This window comes from Callionymus lyra, chromosome 16 (genome assembly GCF_982586985.1).
Source record: "Callionymus lyra chromosome 16, fCalLyr1.hap1.1, whole genome shotgun sequence".
In the NCBI taxonomy this organism is placed as follows: domain Eukaryota; kingdom Metazoa; phylum Chordata; class Actinopteri; order Syngnathiformes; family Callionymidae; genus Callionymus; species Callionymus lyra.
The window spans coordinates 9,471,040-9,488,311 of record NC_141833.1 but is presented as its reverse complement, the minus strand read 5'-3'; the positions used below and the strand labels follow the sequence as shown (position 1 = coordinate 9,488,311).

The window sequence follows — 17,272 nt, the reverse complement described above, 5'->3', positions numbered from 1 at the left end:
AACTTGGTCCCTTGTTAAAAATAAACTTGGGGTTGTACATTAACAAAAAAAGAAACCACAACCCACCAGAATACTTGTTTTTTCTTTTTGGATCAGGGTGAAAAAAAAGAAGTAGGCAGCATCTTCACAGTTTATGTTTGAGAGCGTACAACCACGTTGAACATCCCACTTGTGACACCCTTCGTGACACAAAACAAGTTGTTGGTATTAGGTCCTTCAGGAAGTACCTCTTTTCAGTGTATTGTAAACTTTCTTCCTTCTAATAAGTCACATTTAGTGTATGTTTATGATCCATTTTATACTTGAAACATGCAGTTTTTTGGTAAATAAACCAGCTGTTACCATGTAAGTAAATTGTTTTTAAAAATGTCTTATTATTCCAAATGTCAAGACTGTCATCCTCTCATCACTGTTGCAGTCACAAGATTCTCTCTGAGCCAAACTCAAACACAGCCTTGGCATCCAAACACACATCTTTGCTCCTCCTCCTGCTGATCTGACGAGAAGTGAAAACTGGAAAAAAAGAAGAAAAAAAAGATCTATAATAGGCAACAAATTGAAGAACCTGGAAGCGTTTCTTTGTGTTTTAACATAAGCTGCTGCTGCAGACCAATCGTAGCTTCCTCTTCTCTGACACGACCGCCCTCCTCTTCCTCCACCTCCCGTGCAAAGCTAAAACAAAAACCACAGTCTTGACTGGAACACTCCCACTTCTTCATCCTTCACCATCGCTTCTTCTCCTCGCATCGCCCTGCAAACTGTGAGTCCTTCTCTTCGAAAAGTCCTTCGTGGCGAACTTTGATCACGCTGCAGCCACAGCCGTGAGTCTCATGCAAAGTTGAAACGGATCGTTTTTCCAGATGTTTTCTCTCTTCTTGTTTTCTTTCTTTCTTTGAAAAACAAATGTTGAAGTCTCACGCTTTTAGAAAACGACTACAGAGCGAAGTGCAAGTAGTGGGCGTTATGCAACAGTCAATAAAGGTGCAGCGTGTAAATATTGTAGCGGAAAGTGACAATTACATTGAAATACAAATATATATTTTTTAGTTTTTGTGTTAGTAAAGACACACTATCTGCTCTGTTATTTTTGCACTGTTTTATTTACACAAAATCTTTGGTTATATCCAAATGCATGTTAAGTTGAGTCATCAAAGATATAAAATACTTGATAAAATGTAAAAACTATAAGCTTAAAATGTAATACTTCATCTTGTATAATGTTCATCCCTTAAGATATTTTCACACGGGAAAAAAAGTACAATTGTTTTTATTAATGAATTAAATACAGTTTCTTGTCCTTAAGATAATTTATAAGAATATAAAGTACAAAACATACTAATTCTGCATAAACACAAACAATATTTGTATTATTAAGGAATAGAAGCTGTCACTACAGCACCTGAAGAAGAGCCGTTCGCAGATGTTTGCGATGGTCTGGAAAACATAAACCAAGGATCTTCAAATAATAATTATTTTAACATAATATACATCACAGAAAAAAAGAGCAGTCAAGGTACATAAAGCTGCTGAAAATACGGTGTCTACCATGAGAAAGCTCAACACATTTAAAAAGGTAATTAAATGAGAGCAAACAAGCTACAAAGGGGTGAAATCAAATAAAGTCTCATGTTTTATGGTGCAGGGGTGGAGCTCGTGTCAAACAAGGACAATGCTTATCAGACAGGCTGCAAATTAAATAACTTAAATAGATCTTTTACCCCTTTTTACGAATAAGCCTCACTTTAAAACATCTTTACGTCTTATCCTGCAAGAGAAAAATACTTCAAAGCTCAAACTGAAGTTTAGTTTTATCTTTGCTGCAAGGCTTCCTGAATATTACTGCTGCAGTTGTTCTCTGTCAGTTAAAGAAATTGTTTAAATCCTAATGACACGGAAGCACTTCCTTGATGGTCTAAAATACTGAGTGGTTTTCTCGAGTATTGATCGGCCCGTGACGGTAAATCCAGTGGCTGTTTTCTCTGCTGAAACACGAGCTTCCTACTTAACAAACACACAGCTGAACACACTCCACCGACTCCATGACAGAGTGTTATTCTAATCAATGTTTTTGCGGCTGTATAATCGCGTCTTTCAGGCGTAACACGGGAACTAACTGTGGTGGGAACAAAAAGCTGAAACTAAAAACATATTGATTTACTCTAATCCCATGCAAATGTTTACGTACTACTGACATGTCATGTTAATGCCAGTGAAAATCCAAAATGTTTCAATGTTAAATATATGTGACAAATACTTAATGCTTGTGTTTGACAGTCTGAACCCACCAACCTCCTTCAGGAGATCGCAAACAAGGCAAAACATAATGGATTTAATTAAACATCTTATTATTTAAACCACTCCTATTGCTGATACTTCAAGTCCCATAATGCACTGCAGTTGTAACTATTAGAGTCAAAAATATATAAGTTTCTAACAACTGAGTTTGAATTTTGAAGATTATCTTTGAGATGTAATTCACCTAATTTCACTCGTGCATCAATGATCTATATGGCGTGAGTTGAAGACATTACAGGAGTGTTTACTACAGCAAAGACATGATTCATCGCTGCAATAATCCTGCTGCTGCATCCACTTGTAATCTGGCTATTATGTAATCTGGGGGAACTGTAATCTGCGTAATCTTGCGGTCACAAATTATTCAAGTACAAACAAAATCTCACAGATGTCTAACTTTCCATTTACTCAATTTTATTTTGTATAATTATTTTTGTATGTGTTGCTGCCCCCCCTTAAGTGTCACATCATAAACAAAGTAAGAGATAAAGTTTAAATAACTTAAAGGGCAACTAATGTGAAAACTTTCCTGACTCATGTTTCGAATGTTGAAGTCTTCCTCTCCAAGATGAAGTAAATACCTTATCATGATTTGAAGTTATTACTTTATAAAGTTCTCCCCCTGAAAGTCTGAAATCTCGGCGAATGAGAAGTTACGAGAGCGGAGTCCATTATGATGTAGTAATGTCTTCACTCCTCCTCCAGTCAGCTGTAATCACGCCCCACTTTGTTTATACAACGAGTCCCTTGGAGATGGAGACTTCCTGGATTGATGAAAAACTTCTGTGCTTGACAAATCACAGCAGAGTGGGCAAGGTTATGTTAAACAAGATTTAATCTACAGAAAAAAAAGTACAGTTTTTAGCACATTTTCTAATGTAAATATTTCAATAAAAATAGTTTTGTACGAACAGACACATACTGATGAGCACAATAGAGGTCCAAGATTGATTTAAGAGACACTTAAATCAACACTTTTGTTTCCCATTAAGTGTTGAAATCAACTTGGAAAGAGTTGATGCCTGAGCCAAGTGCTGAAGACACATAAAATGTTTATTACAACTATTAACTCTCTTCAGGTGAATCAAACTTTCCATTTTCTGCCCGTCCAAGACCACAGACATGAAACCACTGCTACCCGCCAGCATATCTGACTGTATCTATAAACTGTGCAAGACTAGTCTATACATGCATACAGTCTAGTGTGTGTTTGCATAAACAAATGTTTGTGGACTTATCAGTCCAACTGTGAACCCAGACGACTTACATGATGAATGTGTGCTATGGAATGAATGAGTATTCGCATGTTTAAGAACACGTTTGACTGGTTTAAACATCCATCTGCAGGGCTCCCTGTTAGGTAACGTGTATATTCTGCCACTAAACCATGTATATGTTCTTTACCGTCTCCTCTCTCCTGGCTAACACTAAATCGGTCTCTCCTCCCCGACCTCTTCCAGAGTCATCATGGTTTCCCATAAGGAGTTTTTGGGCGCTGGAAAGGTTCCAGGTCTGCAGATTTGGCGCATCGAGAGTCTGGACCTGAAGCCGGTTCCGAAGGCTCTGTACGGCAGCTTCTACACCGGGGACGCTTACCTGCTGCTCTACACCACGTCGGCCCCGTCCTACTACATCCACATGTGGCAGGGTACAGCACCGCTAACACACACACATGGATGAGTTTTCGTATCATAATCCCACAAATCCTCACAATTTTTGTTTTTTTCGCTAATGGCCTCCCTTGCCTTTTTTGATGTTTTATATAACACTCTTGGCCCGATGCACCGTCATGTTTGTTTTTTAGTGCTTCATTCAGTCGCTAGAACCAGGGAAGTGAGATGCTGGATCGGAGTCAAGTCATGTGCTGTATTCCTTTGAATTCTTGTGTCGTCTGTCATTCAGTTTGACAATGATGTTTGTTTATTAGTATTTTGCTAACATACAATGCTAATATCCACCGCTAGCTTACAAAGCAGTGATAAGAACAATAGCTACACATGCTAACTATTAATTAAACTTTATTTAAGCAACTTGTAATAAAGTGTGTGCTTAAAGGGATAGTTGTCGACTAAGGGTTGGGATTATTTTAATATGTGTGTTTTTGAAGGTATAGGCAAAAAAGTGTGTCGGCGATCAGCGCTCATTTTCTTCGTCCAAAAAGACATACTTGAAAAAATCCAAATACCTCAATACTGCTTGTCTGTAATGGTGGTCGACTTGTATGGAAGCCTTCTTGTTTGTCGAAGAAGCTAAAAGGCTAGATAAATATAGCGGAAACTCCCAGTGTTGACAGTAGACACTGGGAGCTAACCCAATGTTTCCTGTCTATGTAGCATGTTAGCCTTTAAGCTTCTGCTACAAAAAAAACCTTAAAAGATAGATTTGTTTAATGTTTTTCCAAACTATTCCTCATGTCGAGGCTTCAATACAAGAGGAGCATTACAGACGAGCAGTATGGAGGTATTTGGATGTTTTTAATTGTGTCTTTTTGGACGAAGAACTTCAAGCTCCATTATTGACGGTAATATGGATTTACATTTTTGCCTATAACTCTAAAAAGGAACAGATTACTTTGAAAATAATCCCAAAGTCAACATGAGAGTGAGTAGAAAACGGGGGAAAATCTGAATTATCACTTTAATCTTTCATCATAAATATTATTTTCATTCAATATTCAGGAATAAACCATTGACATAGCATCCAGCGATTAGCTAGCTAGTTCATCAATCTTTGCTAAATTATGCTAACAATGTAGCTTGAAATACTACTCCATTGATATTTAAAGTTTCAAGCTTATTATTAAACCTTTAAATTTAATATTGTAATAACTACATTTAAAGCAAATGTTAACATAACGTTTATATTATGTGTTAAGGATTAAAAGCATTTATTTGCGGATAAGAAAGAGGAATAAACAATGGTTATGGTGTCCAAGTCTCTCCGGAAAATAACTCCTAAATCCAGAATGAATGGCCGGAATGTTCTAAATGTCACAACAAGCTGTGAACACTCACTCGACAACACAGTTGCCATTCTTTGGGCCTTCTGTTTTGGTAGATTATTTTAGAAAAATCATCTTCGCCCCCCCAACCCCCTCCGTGTTACATAACAAAATAAACCCACATTTGAAACACTCACACTGGAACCTTGTGCCGATTCCATGGCAGCAGACAGACGGGCCTTTAAGCTCCAGCCGAGGGAGTCGCGCGGGAGCGTGAATAATACTTTTTGGCCGGGGTCGTGGAAAAGTATGGGATAGTTTTGTCCATGTTGTGTGCCATCCCTCCGCCCGCACATGTGGTTTCCGTGACTAGGATATGAGCTGATGACTCAGCTGTTTTTGAGGTCACTTTAGAAGGCTCCGTGTGAGCGAGGATCCTGGTGGAAGACGATGATAGGTTCTTCTCTAAACATCTGTTTATAGAAAACATCACCGTGTGATTATGAAGTGGACGATGATTACGGCTTCACCGGCCACTTTGTTAATCCTTTTGAGATGTTAAAGATAGGTTTGTCGGACATTTTGAAAGTGACACTTTAGATACTTACCTTGTGGAGGAAATGGAAGAAAGAACAAAGCACATGGAGTTCTTACTGCAGGAAGATGTTCACTGTTTTTTGCAAATGTCTGTCTCTCCAGGGGACGAGTGTTCACAGGATGAGAAGGGGTCGGCAGCCATCTACGCCATGCAGCTGGATGACTTCCTGGGAGGAAGCCCGGTCCAGTTCAGGGAGGTGCAGAACAGTGAATCCAACGTCTTCATGGGATACTTCAAGGCCGGAATCAAGTACCAGGTGAGAATGAGGGAAAAGGACTGTACTTAACCAACACAAATTATGGTTATACTCTCATTAAGGAAAGATCTTTCCCTCAACTGGAACGCTTCCTTTACGCTGGAAATACTTATACTAACGTACTAAATAAAAACTTGTACAAATACTACAAATACGAATAAGGCCAGGCTTCCCAGATTCGATCATTCTTAAGGAAGTAAGAAGGCTCGTAAGAAGGGTTCAGCTAAGATACGGGTGTTTCCCATGCGTGTTCTCAAATGCCTTCTTAGGAGAATCTTAAGCTCAAGTAAGAAGATCTTAGTTGGCTTACAAGGTGGAGCCTCTCTGAGTAGTATTCCTTCTATTTCCTTGTTATCAGTTTAGTCATAATAGTACTATAAACTCATAAATGCAGATGTGTGAGGAAAATATAAACGTGTTATTCATTTTTTTTTTGGTCGCTAAGAAGGCTGTTAAGAGTGGATCAGCGCCATCTTACATTTCATTCTTAGGGAAAAATCTTAAGCTAAGAGCAAAACTTACTTCTTTCATAGCATTCTTAAGAGCTCAAAAGCTTAGAGAATCTTGGAAACTTGGCGATTATAAGTAACCTGTTGTTTTTTTATTTTTTTTTATTTTATAGATTTGTTAAAAGAAAAACGTGTTTTTACCACGTGACTGAGTAAAAACAGATTAAAGGTTAATCTAATGCAAAATAATGACCAGTAGTTTCCACTTCACAACATAATAATAACACAGACAACTTTTCAGCTGAACAGGCTTTTTTTTTGCCAAATGTGAAAACAAAGAGGAAATGAGAAAAATTTGAATTGTGTTTTGTGTTTAGACAAACATTTAATATCTATTCGAATCTCTGAATCAGTTCTTGAAAAATGAATTCTTAGTCTGCGCTATAAAGTTGGTGTGTAGGCGAAATGGTTGCCATGTGTGAGTATTTAGTGGAAGAAGGAGGATCACCAAAATCCGCCTTGAAGAGCAAACTGTGCCAACAGTGGATTGATGTGGATTAAAAAAAAAGGAGCAGTGGGAACATCCTCGAGCCATAGTTCACAGAGATCATGAGACGACCGGCGCTCATACACGACCAACCTCCCACATACTAGTTCATCAGCACCTTCTGAACTTTACCGTTCAGCTAATCTCACCAGATCAGACCACTTTTTGTCGTCTGATGTCGACTGAATCCCTCGACTATTCAGAGTTGACCACCCATCTGTTTTCCATTGGGAACCCTCCCCCCTCCTGGTTTAATGTAATTACCTCCACATACTTGTTTACTTCTTTTGCAATTCTTCACAGTGGAAAGTCTGTCCTGCATGTGTGAACACACTTTTTTATTTCAACACACTAAAACTACTTCACTTACCTATTGTGGAAGAAGTAGAAGGTTGGTGGAAATTACCACACAAATACACGCAGATGTTTTAAATAAACTAAAGTACGTGATATCAAAACTGGATTATACTGTACATGTTAACACATGCTTAATACACCTATGTACACATGCTTGCATGCACTTGACTAAAAGGAACACAAGGAAAAGCGGCATACAAATCAAATTTACTTACTTACTTACTTACAAAAGGTTATACCTTAACACTCGCCAACAGAAGCATGACATTGACAACACATATTGTTTACTAATACAGACGCACAAACAGTTTGGAAGGACATTGAATATCAAACATGTTTGCTCAGACACACAAAAGGCTTCATGACAAACAGATGTGTGACCTAGGGCCCGGTGAAGGGCAAACATAGACGAGAACAAACAAGAATCTGTTTCCATGGAGAACTTAACAACCCAGAAGACATTCCTGCAAATGTTTCCAACGCTCTGTGGGTTCGTGGCCCCGACAGACTTTGTCGTGGTTCCCAAGAAACAGTCGCACACAACGTTGCTTCCTCATTTTGTTGTCATAATAGGAACTTTATATCCCTCATTTGCATGTTTTTTGTTTTGTTTTTTTTTAAACGCCTGGATCAAGGATGGCACATTGCGGGACGATTCTGCCCCAAAGGTACAACATGTCACTCTTTTTTTTTTTTGACGTTGTTGAAGCATTTCATTTGTGGTTCATGTGCTTTTTTCAAACACCCCAGTCTCAGAGTTTATCTTCAGTTTCCACCCAGACCTTCAGACTTACCACGCCAGCGTCTGTGTTTCTACTCAGACTCGAGTTAGGAAGAACATGCTTTGCGTTACAGAAAGGAGGCGTGGCTTCTGGTTTCCAACATGTCATCACCAACGACATGAACGTCAAACGCCTGCTCCACATCAAGGGCCGCCGGGCCATCAGGGCCACGGAGGTGCCGATGTGCTGGACGAGTTTCAACAAGGGAGACTGCTTCATCGTGGACCTGGGAAAGGTGACATCTCTTTCTTCATCTTATCTCTTTCTCTCTGCTGCTTCTGTAAGTGAAAATATAAGCAGGAATATTCAGGAAAGGGTTCTAGAGCAGGGGTCTCAAACTCAACTGGCCGGGGCCACCAGAGTTTAGATCTTGTGGAGAGTGACCTCAGGTCAGGGGGTCATCAAGCTGATTATTTTTTAACGTATTTAACAAATTTGTTTTGTTTATGTGTGATTAAACTGTTCATTTGGTTGAATTTTTGACAATAAATGAAGAGCCACAGAATATAATGACATGAGCCACGAATGGCCTCAAGTTTGAAACCCCTACTCCAGAGAATATCTGAAGTTAATGACAAAAAAAACAACATATATGGTTACAACTCATGTCTACAAACTCAACACTAATATCATCTACTAATATTTTAACATCAAAAACTATCACAAGAGGGCCATACTGGATAAAGTGAAAAAGGGGGCAAAATGTATCCACATCTCAATGAGAATTTCAAAATAAAAGCGCATATGTCTTCTACCAGTTCTACACAAAATTGAAAACAGTCAGGAAAACTCTTTTTTTTAACACAATTTAAATAACGTAGTGTTTCATACAGTCCCAGGTTGAACAGTAGAGTTTACAGCAGAGATCGTGGTCAAATTAAATCTGATTTAGAGCCGAAAACACAGCCTTCACTTCGTACATGCCTGCCTAAAACTATTATTAATCTTACTCCTGCTGATAGTTTACGACTTAATGTCGTACATGTATTTCATGAGCTTCTGAAGGTGTCTACGTGTATTTTAAAGAGATCAGAACTGTAAATTAATCTCTAATGGCTTGCAGGAGCCAAGTTCTCAAACCTGCAAGTGCATCCACACAGAGCTTGATTCAAATATTGACCAATTTTGGAAGTTACATCATACCACCCCAGAACACAATATAAAAATGGTGAAAAGGGAAGGACATTTAAAACGAAATAGTAGTTAGCTAACCAGCTAGCTTAGCTTGCCGAAAGAGGTGCTAGCTGTTGTAAGTTAGTAAGTAAGTAAGTAAGTAATTTTTATTTGTATAGCGCTTTTCCAGACCAGGGTCACAAAGCGCTTAAACAATCAAAACAATATTCATAAAGTATATACTTTAAAGGTCAAGATAAAACTGATAACACAACAGGAAAAGCCTGAACAAATAAAAACGTCTTAAGATGTTTCTTAAAGGAGTCAGTTGTCATCACAAAGTGAAATTAACAACCCCGTAACAATTTTTTATCTTTGTGAATTTTCAAGGTAAGAAAGTAAATTGAATCGCCAATCAGGACAGAAAAATATTGAATCTTTTTAAATATTAAAATGTCTAAAATGGAGTGCATGTTGTATCTACTATAGACCTGGATCACGATGAAAAAAAAGAATCCAAACAAGTACTTAAGTTCTATCTTTTATCTTAATCTCTTTTTAACACACACTCATTTTTATGTGATATCGCTTTTTAACCCTTATTCATCAATAGGCTTTAACTCTCCTTTATTTGCAGTGTTTTATAATTTCGTTTAATACTGTTTTCCTTGAATGGAAGACGTGTTACTTTGTAACGAATGTTAAAACAGTGCTATATAAATAAAATGATTATCATTATTATATCTTCATCTCTTCCTGCAGGATGTGTTCCAGTGGTGCGGCAGTGAGTGCAACCGCTTCGAGAGACTGAAGGCCTCAGAAGTGTCCATCGGCATCCGAGACAACGAGAGGAACGGCAGGGCGAAGCTCCACATGGTGGAAGAGGACTCGGAGCCGCAGGAGCTCATCGATGTGGGTCAACTTCCCGTCCCCCTACTGGACACTTGTTGAATCTCTGTTTCTATTTGAGTCTTTATTCCAGTTAGCTGGTCAGCGTGGGAACTAGTCCACACAATGGGGGTCTCTGTGTTGGTGCCAACTCTGTGCCACGACTACATGCTAGCTCTTCCTATAGAAACAAACGACTAGCATGACATCATCAACAACAACACACAAACACAACCTGTGTTTTTTTTTTTTTTTGCAAATGTAGGCCCTGGGCCCCAAGACCACCATCGCTCCCAGCACCCCGGACGACGATAAAGTGGAAAAGGCCAACAGGAACAAGGGCGCCCTCTACATGGTCATTGACTTGACTATCCGTTACGGTTAACGCGTCGACTCACAAACCGTGGTGACCCATGACCTCTTTGTCCTGCAGATCTCTGACGCTTCTGGACGCATGGCCGTGTCCGAGGTGGCTCCGTCCAGCCCCTTCAAGCAGGCCATGCTGTCTCTAGACGAGTGTTACATCCTCGACAACGGCGTCGACAAAACCATCTTCGTGTGGAAAGGTAACACATGCGCGTTGGTATAAATGTATATTATCATTGGCCACGTGTGGTCTTTCACTTACTATTCGTTGGTACCAATATTTAATTAAATTAAAGCAAGCTAATAACAACAACAATAGTAATAATATGTGATACTATGTTGCACTATTTAATATATTACAAATATATGCTATTTTTTATAGTTACAAAACACATTGTTTTCATTAAAATAGTTTAGAAATCATAATAAATAGTAAAGTAGTGTTTTAAAGGGATTTTTTATTATTTTATTTTATTTTGCTCATTTAGTATTTAATTGTTAAAAATGTGAATCTAGTATTTAGCACATGTGTCCTTAAGCACCGTGTCAAATGTAAGTTTAATTTACATTTAATTGAATGTTCGACACTATAATAAAATGCACCAGATGAAGAAGTTATGAAAGCTTGGATACATGTTTGTAATATTGATTTATGGATATTTATTCTTCCCACATTAGGGACATTTATATAAATAATGATGTATTGACAATAACAACAAAACAGTTGGGTCACAAAGCGCTTAAACAATCCAAAAGTACAGAATAAAATAAATACTTAAAAGGTCAAGATAACACAAAGACAAACACAAGAGTCTCAGAAAATCAAGGAAAAGCCTGAACAAATAAAGATGTCTTGAGATGTTTCTTGAAGGATCCTGAAAGAAACTGGCAGCCAGTGAAGAGATTTAATGATCAGAGAAATGTGAGTTCTTCTACTTGAGCAGGTCAGAATTCTCGCTGCAGAGTTCTGAATCAACTGCAGGCGAGACAGCTCCTTCTTGTTAAGACATGAAAACAAACTGTTGCAATAGTCCAGACGAGAAGACACAAACGCATGGATTATAAGCTCCAGATCATGTTGTGACACCATTTTTCCTAATTTTAGAGATTTTTCTCAGTTGAAGCAAACAGTTTCTGGTCAGTTTTCTCAGTGTTGAACTAGAGACATGTCAAGTACAACACCCAGGTTTCTCAATAAATGTAGGGGTTTGAAACATAGATTCCATAAATGTTATGTCTTAAACTTCGGTTGCTCTAAGCTAACTTATCTCTGGTCTAAAAGAACATTCAAGTACTTGTGTATGTGGTTCTCCAGGTCCCAAGGCCAACATGTCTGAACGTAAGGCGGCCATGGCAGCAGGTCAGCAGTTCATCAAAGACAAGAACTACTCTAGCAATTGCCAGGTGAGCTTTTTTTTAAGATATAGACTCTAGACTCCAGACGGCTGATGGTTTCGACTGCTGCCTCACAGATCCAGGTACTTCCCGGCGGTGGAGAGACCACCTTGTTCAAGCAGTTCTTCTGCGACTGGAAGGACAAGGACGAGACGACCGGTCCCAGCAAGGCCTACACCATCGGCAGCATCGCCAAAGTGAAGAAAGTTCCCTTCGACGCGTCCAGCCTGCACAACAACAAGGCCATGGCAGCACAACACGGCATGGTGGACGACGGAAAGGGCAAGATAGAGGTAGAGTTTTTCCTGGAGGAGTCTGAGTGTTAAAAGCTTCTTTGGGATCTCAGAGTTAGAGCTACTGTTACACATGTATTTTACACGGCTAGTACTACTACTACTCTTACTTACTCTTTTTAGTCCACTGCTACATTACTACTTCTTCTACTAATAGTACTACTGCTACTACTAACAATACTACTAGTTTGAGTAGTACAAATAACTATTACGTACTTACTTACTTACTAGTTCTACCAATAATATACTTCTACTACTTTGACTGCTTGCTGTACTACTTTCACGGCTACTCTTACTGATGCTACTGCTACTACTACTTTAACAACTACTTCTACAACTCCTACTTTTACAAACTTCTACTGCTACTCTTAATAGTACTACTGCTAGTACTAACAATACTAATAGTACTTCTACTAGTACTAGTACCATTGCTGCTACTAGTACTACTACTACTATTTATTCTGTTCCTTCTACTGCTATTACCAGTATTTCTTCTACTGCTACTACTGCTTTTACTACTTCTACTTCTACTTCTACAACTACACCTACTACTGCTACTTGTAATAAAACTTCTGCTAATACTAACAATACTACTACTACTACCACAACTATACTACTGTTACTTCCACTGGTATTACCAGTGCTACTTCTACTGCCACTACTGCTACTGCTTTTACTAGTAATAATCCTACTGCTACAACTACTACTGCTCCTACTACTTTTTACTGCTAGCACTATTACTATCACTGCTACTACTACTGATTATTGTGCTACTACTACTTGTACTACTACTTCTTCTACCACTGCTACTATTTCTACTGCTACTAATACTAGTATCACTGCTTCTACTAATACTGCGACTACTTTTCCTAATATTAATAATTTGAAAATTACTACATCTAATACTTTTGTTACTACTGTGTGTTTGTGATCCTAGATCTGGCGAGTTGAGAGTGGAACGAAGGTGCCAGTGGATCCTGCGCTCTACGGCCACTTCTACGGTGGAGACTGTTACATCATCCTCTACAGCTACCTAAAGGGACACATCATTTACACATGGTGAGCACGGAGACACAAGTGATCTTCAGAAAGGTATTCTGACGATGTGAGTTTCATGTTGCCAGGCAGGGCCTGAAGAGCACGCAGGATGAACTGGCTGCTTCAGCTTTCATGACCGTTCAGCTGGATGACTCAATGGGAGGATCCCCTGTTCAGGTAAGAGCTTGTTGGCTGTAATCATACTTCAAAACAAGTCATAACATCTTTTATCTGCCACTGGCGATAGTTTTACACGTTCATTAAACCAGAACTGAACAGAAATATTAAAGTGCTCATGTTAGCAAGTAAGATTTTTGAATAATAGTTTGAGCGTTGCAACAATCCTGTCCTCAGTGTTAACTTCTTGTCAGTTTCTATCATATAGTATTCTCTTCCTGTGAACCGTATTTCGCTCTGATAAAGCAAGAGATTAATCTAAATTAATCTTTATCATTTTATAATTGTAACGAGATGATGTTCAATGAAATTAAAAGATAAATGAAGTTTCTACAATATTTAATATTATAAATATTGTCCAATATTTATAATTCAAAATAAAAAAAGCAATTGTCTGGGACAAATTTAATTTTTATTTAATTAATAATAATTTAACTGACTGATTATTGCACTTATCACTATCATCCAGCAGAGGGCGGTAATCGCTTTTCTTTTGGTATTCTAAAGCCATAGACTTGTTATGTCTGGTAAACACCAGTGGGGGTCGCTGTTGTTCATCTCTCTAGCTTAATAAAAAGCGTAACATCACGTCTTCTTATATTATTCTAGTTACTTTCACTAATACCTCCACTTCAACCACTTTTATGTACAGCTATTACTTGACTTCAAGTATTGTACAACTGGGGTACTTTTCTAGTACTACAACTTACCAATACAATATCTACAACCTACTGCTACTTATACTAATGCTGCTACCAACCACGACTATTGGTACTTTTACTACGACCACTACTATTACTACTTCTACTGCTACAACTACTTCTACTACTACCACCACCACTACTATTTCTAATACTAATACTACTACTACTACTTCTAGTGCTACTACTGCTCCAATTACAACTACTACTGATTCTAGTGGTATTACTACTACTACTACTGCTTCTAATTCTACTAATACTGCTACTACCTCTTCTCATACTACTACTACTGCTACTGCTTCTACTACTACTTCTACTACTACTTTTACAACTACAGGTTTTACTTCCACTATTGCTACCACTACTTCTACTATTATTACTAGTACAGCAGTTCTACCTATAAAAGCTAGTTTAAAAAAAACCAAGTTCTACATCTACTAAAATACTATCAACAATACTTTGACCACCGGTCCTACCACCATGTACTACAACTTCTACCTCACAGCCTGAGTACACTAAAGGCAGTTTTTGGATGCATTGATCCACAGGTGAGGGTCACTCAGGGTCAGGAGCCGCCCCACCTGATGAGCCTGTTCCAGGGCAAACCCATGATCATTCACAGTGGAGGAACATCTCGCCGAGGAGGCCAGACCGCCGCCGGCGCCACTCGTCTCTTCCACATCCGCCAGAGCTCCTCGGGCACCACCCGGGCGGTGGAGGTGAGTCGACCCGGTTTCGAGTGTTGAAGAGACGTCCGCTTGACCTTGATCCTGTCCTCAGGCGGAACCTTCCTCCGCCAACCTGAACAGCAACGATGTCTTCGTGCTGAATTCTGCGGCGGGCGTGATGGTGTGGCGGGGGGTGGGCGCCAGCGACGAGGAGGCGAAGGCGGCCAAGCATGTGGTGAACTTCTTCGGAGGTTCTGCCAGTGACGTCTCGGAGGGCAAAGAGCCGGGTATGTGTCGTAAATCATGGGACAACACTGGTCCGCACATGCCGCCGGACACCTGTTGTCTATAAACAGAAATGATGTTCCTCTTTCCGAAAGTGTCAACAGCTTTGAACTCAAGATCACTAGCTTAACGATGTAGTACAACTTTTTATCTCTGGTTTATTGTATGTTTTTTAAACTGGATTTGCTCGTCCACCAGGTAACTTCTGGTCCGCTCTGGGAGGGAAGAAGGAGTACCAGAGCTCCAAGAGCCTCCAGAACATGGTGAAAGATCCGCGTCTGTTTGGCTGCTCCAACAAAACAGGGAGACTCATCGTAGGTTTTCATTAATCGACCGAGGTCACGTGATCATTTCCAAACTCTTAACGTCCGACTTGTGACTCAGGTGGAGGAAGTCCCCGGAGACTTCACCCAGTCGGATCTGGCCACTGATGATGTCATGCTCCTGGACACCTGGGACCAGGTGAGTTCATGCCTTTTCTTTTAAACGCTGAATTATTTAGATGGACAGCGATTGAACGTGTTGGATCTTCTCCCTCAGATCTTCCTCTGGGTTGGAAACGAGGCCAACGAGGAGGAGAGGACTGGGGCTCCTAAAATCGGTGGGTACACTTATTAATGGAAAATTATTATTATTATTAAAAACACATCAAGGTATTATATTGAGAGCTAAATTGTGAAAGTGTTGAAATATGAGTTGAAATATATTTCAAACACAACAGGTGAACATAGAATAAACATGTTTATTGAAATGTTTAGTATATCATTTATATATTTTGTTCATTATTTGACCATTCCATTCATGTAAACAAAATATTATATTTTTAAATAGTTGTATTTATGCAGAAATACGAGTATACATGATGGTTTTGCACTTCAAACTGGAGGGCAGTTCCATAACCATAAAAAAATGCCTAAAATAAACGGTGTTTGTTGTCTTTGCATCCACAGCTAAAGAATACGTACAGTCCGACCCGGCAGGTCGCAGCGGTCTACCCATCACCACCATCAAACAGGGAGCAGAACCCCCCACGTTCACCGGCTGGTTCCAGGCCTGGGACCCAAAAATGTGGGAGACCGATCCCATGGATAGAATCCGTGCTCGTTTCTAAGCCGACTTTTCTTCGCTCCTCCTTAATCCTACCTGCACTTTTCGACCTCAGAACCCCCCCGGTGCCAAAATATTACCACTCCATTTATTGTCCTGTTTGTTCGATCGCAACAGGACACTTGCCGCGTTTCTGTGTCGCTGCTGAAGAAAGTTCAACCCGAAGATGCATGCTGCGTTATTTTCATGCTTCGTGCCAGAAGGTCATGTGATGTGTCGGCGTCAAAGCTCAACCCTGGACTCACACACACACACTTCAAAATAAAACTGCCAGTATCATCGCTCCACTGTGTGCGAGTGCTTTGTTTCATGTTGATCCACATTTTCTCTAATATGGAAAAGACCCATTTAAAAAAGAAATGCAGTCAAAATAAGTTCTGTATTAAGAGTAAATCTCTATATTAGTTGTTTTTTTTATGACAACATATACTCTCTCAGGTCATTTTTCTAGCTAATTTTTATATTTTGGGAAATTTTCATTAATTCATTTAGTTTAAGTGGTCCTAGTTTTCTATGGTCTTTTTTGTTATGACCTTGTGTCACTTTTCAATTTGAATGATTCATTTTCATATTGAAAGCGTTAGGTCCCTGCAGCCTGAGACTCGTGAATAAATCACCACAACTTTGAGCACCGGAGTAAACTTTGCAACCACTGTATTAATCTTTTAGTGAGTCAACAGGACGAACTTGGGCCAAACTCACTTCAGAAACTTTACTCAAATTACTCTCAACATTGTTAAGAAACTAAAATTCCCTTCACTTCACACAACAAATCTGATGGACCGTCAGGATTAAATATGTCAGATATAAAAAGTTGTTTTTTTTAATCATGTCAAATGGTGTCTGCTGGAGACCTTGGCTCCTGCAAGGGTTTGAGTTATGCCATCTGCAGTCTGTGATGTCACTAAAGAAACAGAGTATTTATAGCCATGAACATTTATACGCTTATATAGTATTGTATGAAGGGCAGGCATTTTATAACAAAATGATTATTGTTAGAAATGTTATTTGATCAA

The 17,272-nt window shown here is 39.2% G+C and overlaps 1 protein-coding gene across 2 annotated transcripts; it reads left to right on the top strand.

Annotated features, from left to right (window-relative positions):
* Window positions 1–599: 599 nt before the first annotated feature.
* On the top strand, window positions 600–16,540 carry scinlb (scinderin like b). Of its 2 annotated transcripts, none has more exons than XM_087812032.1 (17): window positions 600–760; window positions 3,756–3,943; window positions 5,936–6,090; window positions 8,299–8,460; window positions 10,101–10,250; window positions 10,492–10,581; window positions 10,660–10,792; window positions 11,908–11,996; window positions 12,065–12,280; window positions 13,218–13,339; window positions 13,405–13,495; window positions 14,745–14,915; window positions 14,977–15,151; window positions 15,348–15,463; window positions 15,534–15,611; window positions 15,690–15,750; window positions 16,100–16,540. In XM_087812032.1, exons 2-17 carry the CDS (start codon window positions 3,763–3,765, stop codon window positions 16,258–16,260), a joined length of 2,151 nt encoding a protein of 716 aa, XP_087668158.1. In that variant the 5' UTR covers window positions 600–760; window positions 3,756–3,762; the 3' UTR covers window positions 16,261–16,540. The 2 variants fall into 2 exon arrangements, with proteins under 2 accessions (XP_087668158.1, XP_087668159.1); XM_087812033.1 differs by having other exon boundaries at window positions 691–821.
* Window positions 16,541–17,272: the final 732 nt, after the last annotated feature.